The sequence below is a fragment of the Electrophorus electricus genome, chromosome 10 (assembly GCF_013358815.1).
Source record: "Electrophorus electricus isolate fEleEle1 chromosome 10, fEleEle1.pri, whole genome shotgun sequence".
In the NCBI taxonomy this organism is placed as follows: domain Eukaryota; kingdom Metazoa; phylum Chordata; class Actinopteri; order Gymnotiformes; family Gymnotidae; genus Electrophorus; species Electrophorus electricus.
This window is the reverse complement of record NC_049544.1, coordinates 13,404,396-13,423,242: the sequence shown is the minus strand read 5'-3', so window position 1 is coordinate 13,423,242 and position 18,847 is coordinate 13,404,396. Positions and strand designations below refer to the sequence as shown.

The 18,847-nt window shown below is 36.9% G+C and overlaps 3 protein-coding genes and 2 non-coding genes across 6 annotated transcripts; 4 read left to right on the top strand and 1 right to left on the bottom strand.

Annotated features, from left to right (window-relative positions):
* Positions 1 to 4,058: 4,058 nt before the first annotated feature.
* LOC113573138 (CD83 antigen) lies at positions 4,059 to 6,581 on the top strand. The gene is made up of 5 exons (XM_035531204.1): positions 4,059 to 4,149; positions 4,257 to 4,381; positions 5,010 to 5,241; positions 5,396 to 5,490; positions 5,660 to 6,581. The coding sequence occupies exons 1-5, from the start codon at positions 4,113 to 4,115 to the stop codon at positions 5,768 to 5,770; spliced, it is 600 nt and encodes a 199-aa protein (XP_035387097.1). The 5' UTR covers positions 4,059 to 4,112; the 3' UTR covers positions 5,771 to 6,581.
* trnae-cuc lies at positions 5,869 to 5,940 on the top strand. The gene has a single exon. It is a non-coding gene; the product is annotated as a tRNA-Glu (tRNA).
* On the top strand, positions 6,238 to 6,319 carry trnas-aga. Its single transcript has one exon. It is a non-coding gene; the product is annotated as a tRNA-Ser (tRNA).
* Positions 6,582 to 6,688: 107 nt separating the features above from the next.
* On the top strand, positions 6,689 to 10,811 carry c10h8orf37 (chromosome 10 C8orf37 homolog). Of its 2 annotated transcripts, none has more exons than XM_027001543.2 (6): positions 6,689 to 6,955; positions 7,669 to 7,759; positions 7,846 to 7,904; positions 8,102 to 8,167; positions 8,612 to 8,707; positions 10,002 to 10,811. In XM_027001543.2, the coding sequence occupies exons 1-6, from the start codon at positions 6,945 to 6,947 to the stop codon at positions 10,162 to 10,164; spliced, it is 486 nt and encodes a 161-aa protein (XP_026857344.2). In that variant the 5' UTR covers positions 6,689 to 6,944; the 3' UTR covers positions 10,165 to 10,811. The 2 variants fall into 2 exon arrangements, with proteins under 2 accessions (XP_026857344.2, XP_026857336.2); XM_027001535.2 differs by lacking the exon at positions 6,689 to 6,955 and adding an exon at positions 6,969 to 7,350.
* Positions 8,777 to 18,847, bottom strand: LOC113572168 (T-cell differentiation antigen CD6-like). The gene is made up of 16 exons (XM_027001522.2): positions 18,648 to 18,847; positions 17,053 to 17,130; positions 16,066 to 16,356; positions 15,625 to 15,945; positions 15,216 to 15,278; positions 14,897 to 15,040; positions 14,315 to 14,428; positions 13,963 to 14,079; positions 13,425 to 13,508; positions 12,624 to 12,713; positions 12,415 to 12,498; positions 12,243 to 12,320; positions 12,054 to 12,140; positions 11,832 to 11,933; positions 11,297 to 11,423; positions 8,777 to 9,501 (listed from the first exon to the last, which is right to left on the bottom strand). Exons 1-16 carry the CDS (start codon positions 18,697 to 18,699, stop codon positions 9,489 to 9,491), a joined length of 1,845 nt encoding a protein of 614 aa, XP_026857323.2. The 5' UTR covers positions 18,700 to 18,847; the 3' UTR covers positions 8,777 to 9,488.

Sequence of the window (18,847 nt, the reverse complement as noted above, 5' to 3'; positions counted from 1 at the left end):
TCAGATTTGATGATGGCATCACTGCTGAACAACTACAAACAGAAATGCAAAACTTTGGACAGCAGTGGTCAACACTTAAACAATCAGTAGCAGACACATACTGTGAAGGATGACAATGACAGTGATCGTGAAGAAGACGGACAACTGTGTTAACTTGTAAAGACTGTCCTCTCTGCTGCTACAAGGTGTTACTCTGGTTGAACCTCTTAACTGATGCTTAATAGAGCATTGGGCTTGCATACAAGCTACTGCTAACGCTGCCTGTGTCGCAAGTGCAGTGTGAAAGATCATTCTCTGCATTGAAGAGAATTAAAAGCTACCTGAGAAGCAAAATGACGCAAGAACATCTTGAGGTGTTCATGTTGATGTCAGTGGAGAAAAGTATCTTAGTCAAACCTGACACTAACAGTATTGTTGATGATGTGGCTGCTAAAAGCAGCGAACTGCATAAACTACTAGCCTACTAGGGTACTGGCACTTGGACATGACATTGACATTTGACATGTACTTGAATAACAAGTAAGCCGTGTTACTACATTTTTTATTTTTCATTAAATTTTATTTCTAAGCATGTCATCTAATTTTAACTTGTCATCTAATTTTAACTTGTTTAACTAATTTTAACAATAGTGTTCAGATTAGGTTTGACAACAGTTTAGATAGAGATCATATCATAGCAAGGAGCGAGCTGCGAACTCCTTACAAATTTTAAAAAATTTACAATGAATAATGGGCCGAGTAGGTCGACCTTGTCACCTCACTCGTTGAAGGATGCCCGGGCCGGTTTTGAAACCCAGTCCGCCCCTGACAGCATGAGGTTTTTTTGTTTTGTTTTAAACATCTTTAAAATAAACTAAACAAAATAAATTATAAAAAGAAGCTTTTATAATGTCCATGTGGTTTTGAATTCAGGCTGCCTTTTTATAATTAAAGACAAATTAATCCAGTGTGTCTATTTCAATGAAGCTAAAATTTGTAGTACTGGAATATCAGTCCTAGAGCTATGAACACCAGCACAGCAAGACCTGCAAGGATGCCTGAAGAAGAGGCAACAGCAGATGTCAGACATCTATTTATAAATACATGAAGATACCATGTTACAATTCCCACTTTAATATATAATTTATCATTTTCATCTAAAATATAACTGTTTACATTTTGTTATTAATCTGACATTTTATTGTGTCTATATTCACTTTTATATTGCAGGGTTTTTTTCCATTCCTCAAATAAGGGGTTCACCTTATTTGTAACCACGCCCTTTGTAATTGTACGCACCTGCACGGGTTTAATGTCTTGTGTCTTTTGTCTATTTAAATCTCTAGTGTGTGTACTGTGTTGGTCAATGTTAGTCTTCTGTTATATGTGAAACTCGTAAGTAATCTTTGTTCAATGTTGCCATAGTCTGCCATAGTCATAGTTTCGTTAATGTTGTATATGAGTGCCACCACTGTTGTTCGTGTCTTTTGTTAATAAACGTGTCACTTCATCGAGGGAGTCTGTGCGTGCTGCTCTACGCCCTTCGGCAATTGGGCCAGTAGATTCGTTACAAGGACATAAGAAACTTCTAGCATTTTTGATCATATATATTTAATTGAATTGTTCTGTGTTACCAGTGTGAGCTCTCTTTTTTGCATAAATTGGTGGTATAGGGTTGATTATGCCTACAATTAAACAACAAAACAATGATTATATAAATTAATGAATATGTCTTGACTTCATTAAAATAATTGATGATGTGGTCACAAAGACAGACACTTACCATGAAAATGTACTCGATATTCTGACAAATATTCCTATAAAAGTAACAATAAAAATACAGAATGCATGTAAATCAATCATCAATTAAAGGGTAACAAATTAAATTAGTGTAATCAGTGGCCGGTACCTGGAGACATATAACAGTCAGAGTGAGATTATCACAGTTTGTGATGGTAATTCCACCAGAAGTCACCCTGTTGCATGGTTCATGGCATTCCACACTGCCATTCACAAAGGTTCCTATGGGCTGAGGATAAGTGCATCAAGTAAAAGCATCCTTGAATATTCCTTGAAGCCTTTCTGTGGTCTCAGTCATTTTAACTCAGCAGATAATTTAACTATTTTAACATTCTGAATGTAAACATTAATCACAAAACATTAATTATAAAATATCTTTAACCTATTAATCATTAATCAGAAGATATATTTAACCTGTCCATAAGACTGTGAGTGGTCCCCACATGCTTTCAGAAAGCCACTATTGTCCAGTTCCCAATAAATCACCTGTCACCTGCCAAAAATAACTATCATCCTGTTGCACTGAAGTGCTTCAAACAGCTTGTCAAAGCTTACGTTTGCTCTGCACTTCCAGACATATGGACCCTCACCAATTTACATACTGCCCAAACAGATCTCCAGATGATGCCATTGCACTGACAATACATACTGCCCCCACTTGCTTAGACAGGAAAAATACATATTCATATTGTTTATTTTAGTCAACTTGCTGATGTATATTATGTATATTTTGTGTATATTTAGTATATTGTTGTCATTTAGTTATTACTTACATGTATTGATGCCAGAGCTGCTGAAAAAGAGTTACCTATGCCTCACCACAGGCATTTCAATGCATGAATGTCCTGTATGTTTATGCAAATGACAAATAAACTTGACTTGATTTGACATGAGATGGATTCTGCCTTGTTTTACTTACATTGTCCCCAATAGTCCAGATTTGTTCACAGTTTAAGTCTGTGCTTGCACGTGCAGAGTTTATGTCATGTGACCCCTCTCCACAGGTATAATTCTCAAAGGTTTCTGGGACTGAGGCAGATAACACTACAGAGATAAATAAATCAGATGATACTTTCATTCACCATTTACCTCCCACTGTCATTCTTACCTTGCAAGCCATCACTTATCGGGCTATAGCTGCCAGCAAAAGGAGGTATGAGATAACACATGCCTTTATCTTAAGCACATAAAATCATTTACCACATATTCACCACCATAACAGAACATCTGCCATTGTAACAAAGTCTCAGCTTGTTATTCTTATTCTTTTGCTTTTTAGTATTATTAGGTTTATCTCTTTTAGAAATACACAAAGTGTACATACATATAGAACAATAAACATAGAAACATATAACTATATGGACAAGATAGATGCCAATATGACATCATTTCAGTTTGTGAATGTTTCTGATTCCGCTGGCTAAACGATACCAACGTATTCCCCCCCCCAAGTGTCTTCATGTGTGCTGGCAGGCAACAGGTGTTCCAGTAGTAAATAAAACATCTTGAAACACCACAAATATACCCAAAGAGCGAAAACATACATTTTGAACTAAGCTGTAACCGAGAATTCAATTTCAGTTTCCACGAGTAAAAATGACATAAAAGTAAGTCCGAGGAAACGTACGCCTGCTTGGGGATTCCCCGGGAGTTCCCATGACGAGGGGATTTACATAAACGATAAATACGGAAGTAAAATGTGTTTGTAAAACAAGGTTGTAAGAAAATTAAAGCTATTGTATAACAGCAATTTAAAAAACGTAGCATGCAAAGTCGGCTACGTCAATTAGTTATCAGCATTTCAATGAATATTATGTCTAATGCACTAAGAAAAATGTATGTGGTGGAATAATAATAATACGCACGTGATACACGGTATTTCGTACTTCCGAATAATACGTTAGGATATGATCAAGTTTAGATAAGAGATAAAATAGAAAACTATGACTCATATAGTCCTTGCACATTAAACAAAATATCGTAATTTCCAAATCTTTATTTTGGCGCAGGCGACAGATTTCTACGAAGAATCGTATGTGTGGCTTGAAAGAAATACAGTAGCTAAAGCAACGTGGAGACTTAAGATGTCTGAAGTTCGGGCTAGCGATATATCCCTCTAAAATGTATGATAATTACGACTTACCATAGTGATAAAAAATAGCTGTAATTAATATGGAAGTCTTCATCACTTCTGAAGTGTCTAGTAACCCTAAAGCATGAAGCATGAATAGTTATGTGGGCTTTTCTTTTGGGTATTTCCCACTTCACTTTCGATATACGTCATTATAAAAACTGCGGCATCAAGATAATCCTTAATCTGTCTAGTCGTAACAATGTGCAGTGTATTTTGTCTCCGTCTCCTCACATTTGGTAAAAACCGGGACCTATATCTCTTGCTTTCGCTAATACATTTGGTTGTTTACTTTGACAGCAAAGTGATTTGTGATTTAATCCTAAATGCAATTTTGTTTTCGCAGTTGTCATAGCAAATAGCGCCGTTGTGAAATACGAGGTGCTCTCCATCTGTGGCGAGGATGCTGTTTTGAGGTGTCCGGCATCGTCTAAACCCGGTGTTCAGTATCGGTCTGTCATATGGTACAAGGTAAGTTATATTTAATGTTACATTTTATGTTCAGAATGAACAAGCTAAAAGCATATACAAGCGTAATTATTTTATACAGTAATCTTTACTTTAGTAGGCAACAAGCGAGTCTACATATCTACTCCATGTTGATCCTTGTAATAGTTCTGCCTTTCCACAAATAACCTGAGAAATATTGAATAAAACTAAGAAATATTAAATCAAGGAACACGGAGTTGTTGAAAGAAATAAACAACTATAGCACCATAAGAGGGTGTATACGCACGTTCGACATAGTTAAATACTCGGGTCTTGGAGAACTACTGCCATGCCAAGTAATTTTAGCACACCTGGCTAACGTTCAGACACCTTGAATCTGGTGTATAAGGTTACCATGAAAACTCAGGTCTGCATGTTCTCTTACTCCAGAACATAAGTAAAAAACTGGATTTAATACCCATATTCATGTTAATTCATGTTACTTAAATGCTGTTTTCCAACCGTAATTTGCTTTAGGATTTGAAAACAATTTACTTAAAATAGCCCGCTTTGCTTCATAATTCGTCAGTCATAACGCAATAACCGTAGGACGATGTGGGATACTGAACAACTTGAAAATCCAACTGATTTATTGCCTTTAAATTTTCAGATCAGTGAGGCTCCCTCTCGCCAGTTAAATGGTCTAGTAAGAAAGACACTGACACAACCTAACAGCACTATTCAAAAATACAATGGTTCAGTGCGGAACATGGAGTTGAGAGATTCGCAGAGCCTAGTCCTACACAATTTGACTCTGCAAGATACTGGGCGGTACCGCTGCTTTCTTCTTGCACCCCTTGGCCAACAAAACCAGGAAGGAGATGTTCACCTCAGGGTATATAGTAAGTACAAATGCACTTTTTAAATTTGAACATATAAAATTGCTGTGATTCGTTCATGAATTGAATCCAGGATGTTGTAAATATAACATGGCTGTTGAAGTGAGTTTAATATGGAAATGTTCTTATGTTTTGTCTTCCTTATTGCAACCCAAAGATGATGCCAAGGAATCAGATGAAGACGATTCCCTTTATGTAGTGTTGGCAATCAGCCTACTTGTAGTATCATTACTGATGCTCTCTATAAGCTATGTAAGTAACGCTTATTAATGTATTTTGATAACTGCAGGCAAAGAGCAGATAATGTTTTATAATAACCTACAAACGACTGATAAAACTGTAGAGCGAAGAATATAGACACTACACATTATTGCGCTTACCACACTATTAATGTTAATCTTTTTTATTTTTTATTTTACAGATTTGTCTAAGGAATACACTAATAAAACACAAAGATAAGTTCTCAAAAGATGTTCGGTTAAAGAAGACCAATCAAATACAAACAATAATTGTTAGTTTGGATTATGTGTGACACTAAAATGTTCATATACTGGTCTTGATTTTGGGACCTGGTCAAATGCCTAAACAGTCATGGTTATGTACTGTTATGAACGCCACTTCCTTCCGTGATCCCTGGTGGTCTAGTGGTTAGGATTCGGCGCTCTCACCGCCGCGGCCCGGGTTCGATTCCCGGTCAGGGAATAGAGTTTTTGGGTGTTTTCTTACTCCAGAAATACTTGTGTGTTTTACTGGAGAAGCAACGAATCCTGTCACTCGAATCGATCGCCGAATAAAAATAACAGAAAATAATACTTGACCCGTAGGAGTTCATAATATTGGTAATTGTTATCATGTTAGATATGCTAGCCATTCTTTACAATGACATGAATCACCATATTAATTACAGCTAACCCATGGACCCGATTTGAATACCGCAGCTAATACCACAGTTTTATTTCCATATATACTACTGGATAATAATTCAAGCGACTATGGCGTGTTGTCGTGGCCGAGTGGTTAAGGCGATGGACTAGAAATCCATTGGGGTCTCCCCGCGCAGGTTCGAATCCTGCCGACAACGAGGTTCGTTTTGTTCGCAGTTTTTTAAGTGTGCAAGTACTGGAACGTCATGTGCTCATAATCGAATAAGACTTACTGTATATGTACGAGTTTTTAAAATAAGTTGCTTCCTTCGTTTAATCAACGCAACCAACCTTTATTTGATATTAAAACTTAATATGAAAACTACGATGTAATGCCACCAGAAAAATATGTAAGCTAAATTGTTAGTATTATCATTATGTATTTAAAAAATATTATTAAAGTAAGAATTTTCGCATTCATTTGGGTTCTGAATAAATTTCATATTACCAGAAATTTTATAGAGATAAAACGGCTCTGATATTGCTTCTTTCTTTGGTCATGGTCTCTACCGGTATTGTTGACAAGTATCCAAGCTACACAGAAACAAGCGCAACTCAATACACTGGGAGCCTTCCTAAGATCCCCCACAACTTCCCTCGATTCGTCCCCTATACGCAAACAGTGGAGATGTTTATTCATCCCAAATAGACAAATACACGTTTGCAATACCTACCTAATAAACGCAACGTGGAAACTGAAAACAGGAAACTCTTTGCTTTGAAAGTTTGGTCAAGCATAAAACATTGACCAGCAGCCGGATTTTTTTGTGGAAATATTTGAAAATGTCAAGCAGGTATCTACGATAACTAGGTAGTTAACCTAGCTAGCTAGCTAGCTAACGAAAGCTGCGTTTTTCACTTTATGCGTTTGGCTCATGACGTTGTCATTTGTGTTAACTGAAACGCCTGAAGGAACGAACCTCCTGAACATCAGAAATCTTACAAATTATTAAGTTAGAAACTCTCCTTTCCCTTGCGCACACTGACTCGTAGTTTGCATTATTCCTCAAATGAAGTGAAGGGAGCTTAACCGCTTACCAAATAATTGATACAGACCCTCAATCATGGCGGATAGCTTGGACGACTTACTAGACGAGGTTGAAACAAAATTTTGCCGCAGTATTTCCTCGTTTTCTAATCTGCAAGCAAACCAAGGCGGTCAACAAAAAAACGATAACCCTATGCACAGGTATATAACCTAGATAGGTAAATCAATTAGCTAACCGCTCTAGCTAGGATAACGTTTTAACTAACCTAGCTAGCTAGTAACCTAGCTAGCCAGTTATCGGGTTAAGGTTGTTTGCATGAGACCAGTTTACTACTCAGACTGAAGATAATTACAAAAAGAAACTACGATTTTTGGAAAACTGTGATAGTAAAAATGAACCTACATTTGATGATGTTATGCAGCCAGCTAGCTAAAGTTTTATCATTCTGTAGCTAGCTAGTCATATATTCCGTTTTGTTAGTACTAACGTACACGGAGGTGTTCGTTTTTCACCGCTAGGACTTCAAATCAAAAACAATCCGAAGGGAGCGATATTGATGCGGTGCTTCAGGAAATACTCGACGATGACTGGCGGACTATCAGTTCAGACGTGAGTAGGTTCGGTAAATTATCTTAGTGGGGTATAGCTTAGTGATGGTGCGGTGTTGCTAACTAAGTTTAACTGGTTTTACACAGATACCCATTGCAACAAATGCCTGTGCTAAAGATTCTTCTCCTCAAAGAACTTTTAAAAAGTAAGTAAGATAGATGGCAGTGGACGTAAACTAGATTTTATTAAAATCTCATCATCTTTATATTCGATGCAGCATCTTCTATATCTATATGCTTATCTCGGTTCAGTTACGGTCAGTGTGCTGACGCATTTCCTTGAACCGTGACCTTTTTTCTAAGTTCAAAATACAAACGTTAATGGTGCTACTGCATTCTGTAGATGCTGCCCTGTGTTTGTGGGTGGTAGTTCAATAACAAGTGGTATTGGAACAAGCATGTCAAAAAGGTGAGTGTTAAGATGAATCATTTCTACCCACACTACTTGCCCTAGTATTCAAAATTCAAGACTACTCCAGTAAATACGATAATCATATATATATATATATATATATATATATATATATATAGTTTAATTATTTTATTGATACTTAATTTGCATCTTAGAGTTTGTTTTTGACTCTTAGAATATATAAATTTACAGATTGCTCAAGATTTTAGTTTGTTATTTAAGGTCATGGTACCCTCTAGTTCATTAATAAATAAATTGACATTAGACTAATCAAGAATGCTAAATATTAAAGTTCAGCTCCAGTAATGGTGTGTGTTGCATGACTCATAATACGCAGCAAGAGGAAATTATATTTAAGGGGAACAAGGCCATAGTTTTTTTGTTTTTGTTTGCTTGGTTGTTTTTTTTTGTTTGTTTTTTTTGCTTTAACCTTTCTTCTAGGGTGTGTGACCAACTAAGATGTACATCTTGTGACTTCCGTGTAGCCATGTTTGATGATCATGAGTGGGATTCATCGTGTGACTATCTGTTTTTCAGGTATGCTAATAGTGGTTGGAGCATTTTAACTAAGAGAGGGCAGCAGTGGGGTATGCTGGATATCTTGAGCCAATATCCAAAAAAATGGGAAACCACCACTAGGCAGTTATTAATTTTTTTATTAGCCATTTTGTTTAATGTCTGTGCATTACTCTTAGATGATGACATTCTGCTTTCAATTAAGGTAATCGAGTGAGAGGTGTCTGCCATTGCTTTTTTCAAAGAGTAATATTGCAGGGAAGGAAGCAAGAATAAGTATGGTCATGCATAAGAAAGAGGCAATGTCAGATATGTTTATCAGCATTGGTGCAAAGAATAAAGTAATGGGTGGCTAAGTACATTTTTCACACTCTACAGTTTCTGTATTTTAGGCTCAGTGTTTGGGTGCTCTAGATTTGCTTCACCAACAGACAGTGACTAATTTTTCCATATACCTTTATGTTGTAATCTCAATTGTATTTATTTTGCACAGCATTTTTTTTTTTAGATCACATGTTCAAGCTAAGCCAGAATCTTTGCTTCATGGTGATTTTCTTATACTTTGTCAGTGTCCAGTACAAGGCACTATGAGGAGAACTTGATGGACTGTTACTCTTAACAGCTTTGAGAAAAGGTGTCCTTAGAGCCAAACATTTAGGCCAGTAGTATTCAAATTGGTATTTAATTTCAGAGTGTCTTTAGAGCCAAACCTTTAGGTCAGATGTATTCAAATCTGGTCCTGGATTTTGTAATCCCTTGTAGTTGGTTAAATGATTCATGTAACTGGTTGGCCACTGTGTCGTCACACCTGACTCCTAGATAAAGGGAAGGTAGAAAACTTGTAAGACCTGGACCTTAAGGACTGAGATTTGAATATCTCTGATATAGGTGCATAGATTACATTAGATTTTCAGCATTATATATGACAAATGGCCTGCAGTTTGCTAGCTAAGTAAATGTCACCTCAATATTACTCAATATTTCATTTTGAGTGTTTTCCTACAGCAAATTTGGTTTTAAGTAGAAAATCATTTGTGAATTTTAGTTTAGGACAGAGCTGAATCTCTAGAAAGAACCCTGTAAGGTCAAGTAGCAACCTGTGTTTGAAGAAGAAGAAAAGTACAAGCAGCAGATTTAGAATGCCAATAAAATAAATGTTTGAGTAATCAAAAATAGACCTTCAGGGTTAATTACTTCTAATGGTATGCATAGATGTGTTAGAAGTTCAATCAGAGATAGTGATGTGGGGGGGGGAGTGTTTTTATAATCAAATTTAAAAAAAAAAACAATCTTGTCTTAACCTCTTTCCTCATAGAAACAACATGCCAGACTCTACCAAGTTGCAAGCCAAGTTAAAGAGGAGGCAAGGTGTGCGAGCATATGCCTGCCAGTGCAGCTGGCACTCAGCCTTCAGCCTCTCTGAACTGAGACATATACAGCAACTCAAGTGGGTCTGCGGCCAACACAAAGATTGCTAATCATATTTATCTGGTTCCCATGTTGCACCAAAGAGCTCAGTTTCACACTGTTCACAAGTGAAGATAAGTAGATATGTTTCCTACTTGTAGACGCAGGCCATTTTCCTTAATTATTCCTCTCATTTTTATTTTAGGATGGAGAAATATTAATAAGGTAGACTGTGTTTAATATATGATTAGCTTGTGTGGTATTATTTGCATTTCAACTTTGTACATCTTTCAAACATTCTTTAATTTTTAAAATTCAAATGCTGAAATATTAAAAGGTTTCATCAAGGTTTCCCTACCCAGTCCTCTGCGATCCAAAGGCCATTCACATGTCTGTAATGTTTCTCCTTACAGTACAACTGAAACAGTTAATTGTCATCATAATTGCTTGGCTTAGGTGTATTAAGTGCAGGGATTTCACAGATAAGGGTCCCTGGGGACTGGGTTTGGAAGTGTTGCTTTAAGCAACCTATTTTCTTTTAAAATGCAGTTTCTTTCATGCCAGCCACAAAGTACATGGTTTGTGTAAAAATGTGTTAATCAGTGAAGCTAAGACCACTTAATAACAGAATAACTAATTGGTTCTGTGTTAAACTGGCCCCCTGGGAAATCTATACTCAGATTTAATCAGTAAAGGTTTTATATATTGAGAGTGTTCATAGAACTGAATAAGGCAAGAGTAATCAGATGAGATTTTTGTACTGTGAATGTTGACAGGTTGCTGGGAGTTCATGTTTTGCAAATCATAATATTCCTTACTGAGACACAGGTGAAAAGTGATCTCATAATGTGTGTGATATATATATATATATATATATATATATATATATATATATATATATATATATATATATATATATATATATATATATATATATATATATATATATATATATAAAGACATAGGCATATTTACACCTGAGTATAATTTAAACATGTATATTGTTGTAAATCCTTGTTTTGTTCTGATAAAATGTACAGAAAATAATGGGGTGTATAGAATGTATTTAAATAAAAATAGTTTTTAAAATGCAGCAGTTCATCACTACCTAGGCCAGAGATGGAATAAATAGCACGGTATTCTTGGGGAACTGATTTGATTGAGGTTTGTAGAACCTTCATTAGTGATAAGCATTTCATTCACCAGTTTGCAACATCATCATAGTCACTGTCTGAAGAGGACTGGGTTTGTTGTTCGCTTGCACCAAGGCCACTCATATTGTCTATTGGGACATTTTCATATGCTTCCTCAGATGATGTGCTGCTGTCACCTACAGAGAAAAGGAAAGAGCAATTATATTCTATGCTATGTACTTCTGAAATGAATGAGTAGACCTATCTTCTTGATCACCATTTGTAAGCCCCTTTACCCTTTTACAGAAGTCACATTACACAGGTCACACTGGCACAACACCAGTCCACACGATGGTCTTTATTTTACATAATTATTGTCATTTTTGTCATTGGAATCCTACAGATCCAAAACACAGCCGCCCACAGGGTATCTTCCTAGTTTTCCCAATTACTCACTCAGGCACTGGTATGACCGTGATTATCACTCCTGACACTGGTATAACAACCTGATTTTCTGCTAGAGTGAACTATAGACTGAACTGACAACCAAATAATTTGAGGCAAGAGGGACCTTTGATTAGAGATGGTGATGCATTTAAGAATACCTTCGGTTGGGGATCTTGGTTGGGGAAGACTGCAGTCTCCTGTCAGCTGAGGTGTGTGGTGGCACAGGAGGGGCTGCACAAGCAGTGATGGGCTTCGCTCCACTTTTGGAGATAAATGAGAGAACATGTTTGTCATTATAGAATGCACTACACAACACCAAGGCTACAATGGGTTACACATACACTAACATTTTTTTTTTCTCACTTAACATTTGCACTCACATGTCTCAAGAAGGTTTGCAGCGTCAATCCCTGTGTTTTCATAGCATTCGCCAGAAGATGTACTATCTGAATCATTTGAGTCCACTACTGCACAGAGGAAAGCCGGTTTATGTATATGTTCATGGTTCTTACATTTCATCCATATATTACCAACTTAATAAAATAAGTGAATAGACTAGTTTAGCTTACATTCTCTTTTGGCTTGTTCACTGGTACTGTGCAAAGGTAGCATCTGCAGTGAGTGCTCAAGGTAAATCTTGTTAACACCTTTAATGGAGATAAAGGTTGCACAATCATCTAGAATATAATACCAGAATATAATACAAGTTTGATATTTAGAGTGACAATTAGTTCAACTGACCTGGATTCCCAAGGTCCTCCCCTTCAGTTGGTGGGTTTTCGTAACATTCCCCTGAAGATGTGCTCTCTGAATCAAGGACACTACCTATACACCACAATAAAAAGTGTCATTAGTTTTGACCTCCACAGAACATTATTGAATGTAGTGACATTAACATACATGTGAAGTGACTATAACAACCCCAAAGGTGTAAATTTGAAGTAGCTTACAACTTCTTGTGCTTTCCAGAGCATTTCCCTCTGTGCAGAGTTTTCCTTGTGCTTGAAAGCACTTACCAACCACAGCTGCATCATCTAAGGCTACAAAATTGAAAGTTGTCAGTGTGTGTTTGGTGTGATTGTTATTGTCTTGCTAATCTGATAATCACAGCACTGACTTATGAATTATAATAATCAATTATCAACTATTTAGTGTTATAATTTCTGGAATTCCATTGGATTTTCAACATGCATAACTGATTATTGATAAGTTCATAGTCATGCAGAGCGATTTGAAGTTTAAAGACTCAGAGTCCATTGAATTGTTTCGAATAGGAACCAGGGTTTGCAACATCTACAACACAAAGATAATTTTTTGTGACACAAAATCTCAACATGAAATATTGCAAAACTTTCTGTGAAGTAGCTTTTAGAGTTTTGGAAAGCTTCAAACAATCATAAAAGTAAACAATTCTTACACAGTACAGTTCTTTGGTGTGTTTTTCATCAAAACAATCTGAATTACTTTTTTTTTCTCAAAAAGTGAATTATGTAGAAATTCTGAAATCTTGAAGTTCCATTTAATTTTATGGTGCCCTCAGAGTGAAACAAACAAATGGATACATTGTTTTACATTTTGTAACTAATCATAGTTTGTCAGTAGGCACTTGTGACTTGTTCATTGATACTGTGCCATGCTGTCCCTATCAGTGTTCAAGGTATAACCGGTTAACATTTTAAAATAAAGAGATAAAGGCATTACACATTGGTTAATATAAGTTTGCTGTTTGATAGACAATTATATCAGCTGACCTTCATCGAAAAGTTTCTGCCTTTCAGTTTGTGAGTTTTCATATCCTTCCCCCGAAGATGTGCTCTTTGAATCAAGCACATCACCTATATATCATAGTGAAACAGGTCATCAGAACTTTGACTTCTCTATTGTCCCATGTAATGACATTACAGTACATAGTACATGCAGATTAACTGAAATGACTTCAAAAGTGCAAATATGATGTATACAATTTGTGTGTTTCAAAGCGTTTCCCTCAGTGTAGATGTTTTTGTGTGCTTGATAGCCCTCACCAAGCACATCTGCATTACCTAGGATTGCAAAATCTACATTTTTTGTCAATGTGCATTGAAGGTGATATTTCCTTGCCAATCTGATAATAATTGACAATTGTTTATGAAATACACTCAGCACCTGTCAGTTGTTTAGTTTTGCATTGAATACTATGATGAATGGGACTCTGCAGATTTAAACTGAACCTATATGGAACATGATTTAACAAATAGGTGATGTTTTGAAAATCAGGCTTTTTTATGCAGAAGATATTTAACAGCTTACTAGAGAAGTTCACAGCAACAGGTGGCTGGATATTACAGTGGTAATAATGTTCATAATCTAAGTCACTTGAGGTGTCAGAACTGTCATTCTGTGAGGATCTCCTGACTGCAAGTCCTCCTGTGGAAAAAATCATAAGTAAGGCTGATGTTGCCTGTTGCCACAAATAATAAACAAGCAAACAAACAAAGCCATAGGTAAGGAACATAAAGCACTAGGTGAGCTAAACATGCCCAGAGTAAACATCAGCTCAGCAGAGAGTGTCACAGTTCCTACAAGTTTATTCTCAAATAGAGCTGTTTCAAAACTGCTTTCTGGGGAGCTTCAGGTACTGAATAGAATTGAGGCCACAGACCATCCTCAGCCATTTGTGCAGTGACAGCATGCAGACTGTTGCTGTTTCTCGGCTCTCCTCTCTGGAGCCCCACAGATGTGTGGGAGTTAGATTGTCTTTCGTAAATTAAAAATTCTGTAAGCACAGAGGGTGAAAACAATTATCATACTTTTCATTGTGTTTTTTGTGCACTATGTAGAATACATTTTTTTAACAACAACCTGATCTTCCATTATTGCTCTTTTCAAGGAAAAATTGTATACCAAATAATTGCTTTTAATGCAGTTGGACCAGTCTGAAAATCAAACAAGCTAGTTGCTGTGATATTAAATTAGCTCTTGTCAAGAATGTGTCTAGGCTTGTAGTGCAGTATCATACTGATTCAAAATGTCCAATATAGATATATTTCTTTTTCTTTGGAAACCTTCTAGACTTTGTGCACTACACTGAAATTTTTACTATCTATGTATACACATTAAATGTGATCCTAATCTTTGTGCAACAGCTGTGTGCACCACAAAGTGAATTGTTGTTTGGAGGCTTACTCATAACAGACCAAAATGCTAACTGAACCAAATATTTAAGGAAGTTTAATGTACTTACCATTATTTCTTCCTCTGTAATATGTGCAAGTACCAATGTTTGAAATCAACAGTAACAGCAGAGCAATGGACAGACCAATACAGCTCAATGCTAGAGCTGAAAACCTGCTTCTGTGGTCCTTAGCAGCCACCTCCATTAGAAACTCTACACAGAAACAGTGTGCATCTGTCATATCACCTTGTGCATCTGTGAATCTACACAGAGATGCACAGCGAGAGATCTCTTCACACTCACAATCCAGTAATTTTTTCTTTTCATTGTTAAATGAAAAATTATAGTATTTCATTGTTTCATATTTTAGATAGAAAGAAAACCTCACCTGTTGTCCAGTTTGTTTTACTTAATTCAATTGGTGTCAGGGTCACTGGTACATTAACACTTTCTGTTTAAAATTAAATGCTTAGGATTAGTTTAATTGTCCCAGTTGAATACAGCTAAATACAACTCAGAAGCTTTCTTTTGCTTTTGAACTTTCAGAGCCAGTGGGACTGACATTTTGGTCTGCAAAGTAAATTTCTGGGTAAACCTCACCATTCAGAGAGTAGCACTTCATCCATAAAAAGTAACAACACAAGAAGACACAGTATGGAAGGCTAAGGACAAAGCAAGTCTTCGTAGGGAGTGTTTTAGATCTTTCTTATCTATATCTTATTCATTTAGCTAATCAATGAATGGGAAAAACAACTCAATTGTTGTACTGGCATTGCTGCTTCGAGAATGTGCGGTACCTGAACACACTACTCCAGCATCCTCCTTATGGCCACAGAAGTCCCTGTGGGAGGGCTTCTGCGTGCTGCACTGCCACAGGTTGTTCTCTGTCCCAGTGCAGTTCAGCTTGTTGATGTTAATGGGGCCTGTCCCTGGGCCAAATGCAACAGCCTCAACTGTCACTATCACGGCAGTACCACAGCCCAACTGGGCACACACCACATTTCCTTCTCTCAAATCCCAATCATCATCACACACTGAGCCCCACTGCCCGCCATGTCGCAGCTCCACCCGCCCAGCACACCTGTCATTGCCTGCAGCCAACCGGATTGCTTGGTGCTCTGAGGGAGATCCAGTTCATTATTTCAGAAAGGTTCAGACAAGTCTGGCACACTAATAAGGACGTAACTGTTGCTAAGAGTAGAAGTCTACAATGTCTGCATGAGCTGCGGTTAACTTACCGCAGACTACCTCTACTGTTTGCACACACTCGCTCAGTGGATCTTCTGTGCAGTTGTGCACTGTGGAGTTTCTGATGATGCAGTCAGTCAGGCAGGAGTTACTGGGTGCTGTCCCATTATCCGTGACACTGAAGAATCCCCCACAGCCCAGGTTCTCACAGGCTTGATGGGCCAAAGGTCTAATGTCTTCAGTGCTCAGACGTTTAAGGCTTAAAGCTATCCACCTGCCTTGGTGAAGAGTCCCCAGAGTTCCAGAGCAAGCCTGAGAGAGGCTGAGAATGTAGGACCCACCTTCGATGAATAAGGAGAAATGTTTAAATGGACTATTGGTTATAGTAGCTAATTTCTATTATTATATTGCTTTTTCATATTGGGTTTTGTGTCAGATTTGAATGTTGGATTTGCTTTTCAGTTTGCATTTGCTATATATCAGTCAACAGGCTTTTGTTAAGGCTCATACAGTAGAGTTAATGTGTACGCTATGTTGCAAGAGCTCAAGGTAAACTACACACACAGCCACATCCCGTGAGTCACTTCCTGTGGAAATGTCAAACTGTGGCATGGAGGACACTGGGGAAAACTTGTTTTGTTTTTTTTAAGGCAAAAAACAATACAACTGCGGTTACTGGTTATGAAATTTTAGAGGTAGAGAGGCAGCTGTGGAATAGTGGAGGAATATTGGTACGAATTGCAAACTGATATTCTTGAAAAAGCGAGGAGACTCTATAAGGTCAGAAGTTACTGTTTTAGATGGAATACCATGAATTAATATATTTCTGTAGAGCTGGAAATCCACAAAGGAGTTGTGAAACAACTGTTCTCAGACTTGTGCTGATTGCTCCTTGTGTTTTCAGAGTGAACTGATTCTGAAGCAACATTGTTCTGGGGTGGCTTACATCTGCTTTGACAGAGGACTGATTTAAATATGATGAAGGCAGTGATAAGGACTTTAAATCATCAAACAAAATAACAATCTAAAAGACTCACTGTGCTTGAATACAGGCTTGTCACTCATGACAGGTTCTGTCCTGTTGCCATTAGAAGAATCAGGTGCACCCTGGAGTCCTGAAGATAAACAGTGGATAGAAAGAACATTGGCCTACATCTTGACTGCAGGCTGTAACGATCGGTTCAGAAAGAGGGTATAGCGTTTTTCATTTTAAGAATTTAGAATTATTGTGTGTTTATCAAGCTTTTCGAATTTGATTCTTTGCTAGAATGGCAATATATAAATGTGATCCACTTCAGTGAGAAAAAAGGTACCATTTATCCCCCATGATATGTCTCAGATGTGTATCAGACAATTATGAGGGGTATCTGTATGAGCGGATTACGGTGTAGCTGTGAGATGTCAGAGATATGTTTTTGCCCCAACACAAATGCCTTGAGGTTTCTTTTCGCATACACATCCTGTGATTCACATTTTTAGATTGTATCTGTTTGTATAGAGCTCAGCACAATTGGTCACAATGGGTTAATGTGTTAATAGAGGCATTAAAGGAAGTGTTTAACAACAATATCAAACCTAGTAAGGATTTCCTTATTTACATATTTCAGTTTACAGCTCCAGAAATGTAAATTAAAATTTAGAAATGTTGAATGGAAATAGTACAATAAAAAAATAACTAATCGAATAAAATCCCAGGGGTTGGGGGACAGTGTAAAAATGGCTACTGTACTTAGTATTGTCATTTAATCTTTTAGAATATGGGTTACTATGGATATTCTTTTTATGTTAGATTGCAGCGCATAACAATTATTTGGAAAGAGCTATTTATTGAAATTGTAGATGGTACTGAAAATCCTCAACCTTTTATTTTCTTTATATTTTTTCTTTAGAAAGAACAGCAGTGACGTACACTTAAGGCCACATTGGTAAAATTGTAAAAACCTGATAAAACTTTAAGCAACATAGCAAGGTTTTCACAGAAAGGTGTTTTTTTTTATTTTACAATGAACATCTTCTAGACTAATAAGCCTTTTTAATGGCATTCTCAGACTAAAATTCAAGTGTTTGTAAATTTGGTAAACGTGTTTAGAAAGCCTGTACTTTTCTGAAACATAAAAATTAGCATATACTATTGTTAGGCATATTTACATAAACCGCTGCTAGAATTTATGCTATTTTTCTGCAATTAATGTTTTTCCCAGTGCGATTTTTACTCCCCCCTTTTCTCATTGCAATCTTTAACTAGTACCACCTGCTAACTATGGAGACTAAAGAATGTCTTTACACAGGAAAGCCTTTGTATGAAGACCAAAGCTTTAAATTCTAATGTCTTCAAATGTGGACACCGGGTCTTACAAGAACAGTGCAACAAAGCATCTGTATGTTTACCAACTTACAAAGACTTGTTTCTCATGTATCTGCCTTTTAAGTTGCATAAGATGGCTGAAGAATCTACACAATTAACCATCACTAAATACAAAAAGGGAACAACTGAAAACATGTTCCTGGATCCTTTTCTGGAATATTTTATGTTATTCAAAGAGATAATCACTGTAGATATGATGTTTTGAATCATATACACTAAACATAAATCTTAGTCTACCAGACAGACGTCAAACAGGGACTGTTTTACCTTGACACAAACACAGAGCGTGGAGAGCAGCCACCATGAGCACAGGTTCCATTTCACAGCAGACAAATGGATAGCTACAAATCTCTTGGGTCTTTGTGGAATATTGCTCTGAGAGCTCTGGCAAACAGTCTTTTGTATTTGATCTAAAATAGTATCAGCAGCAAATGCGTGACCCAGCACGTTCAAACAGCATCTGCACA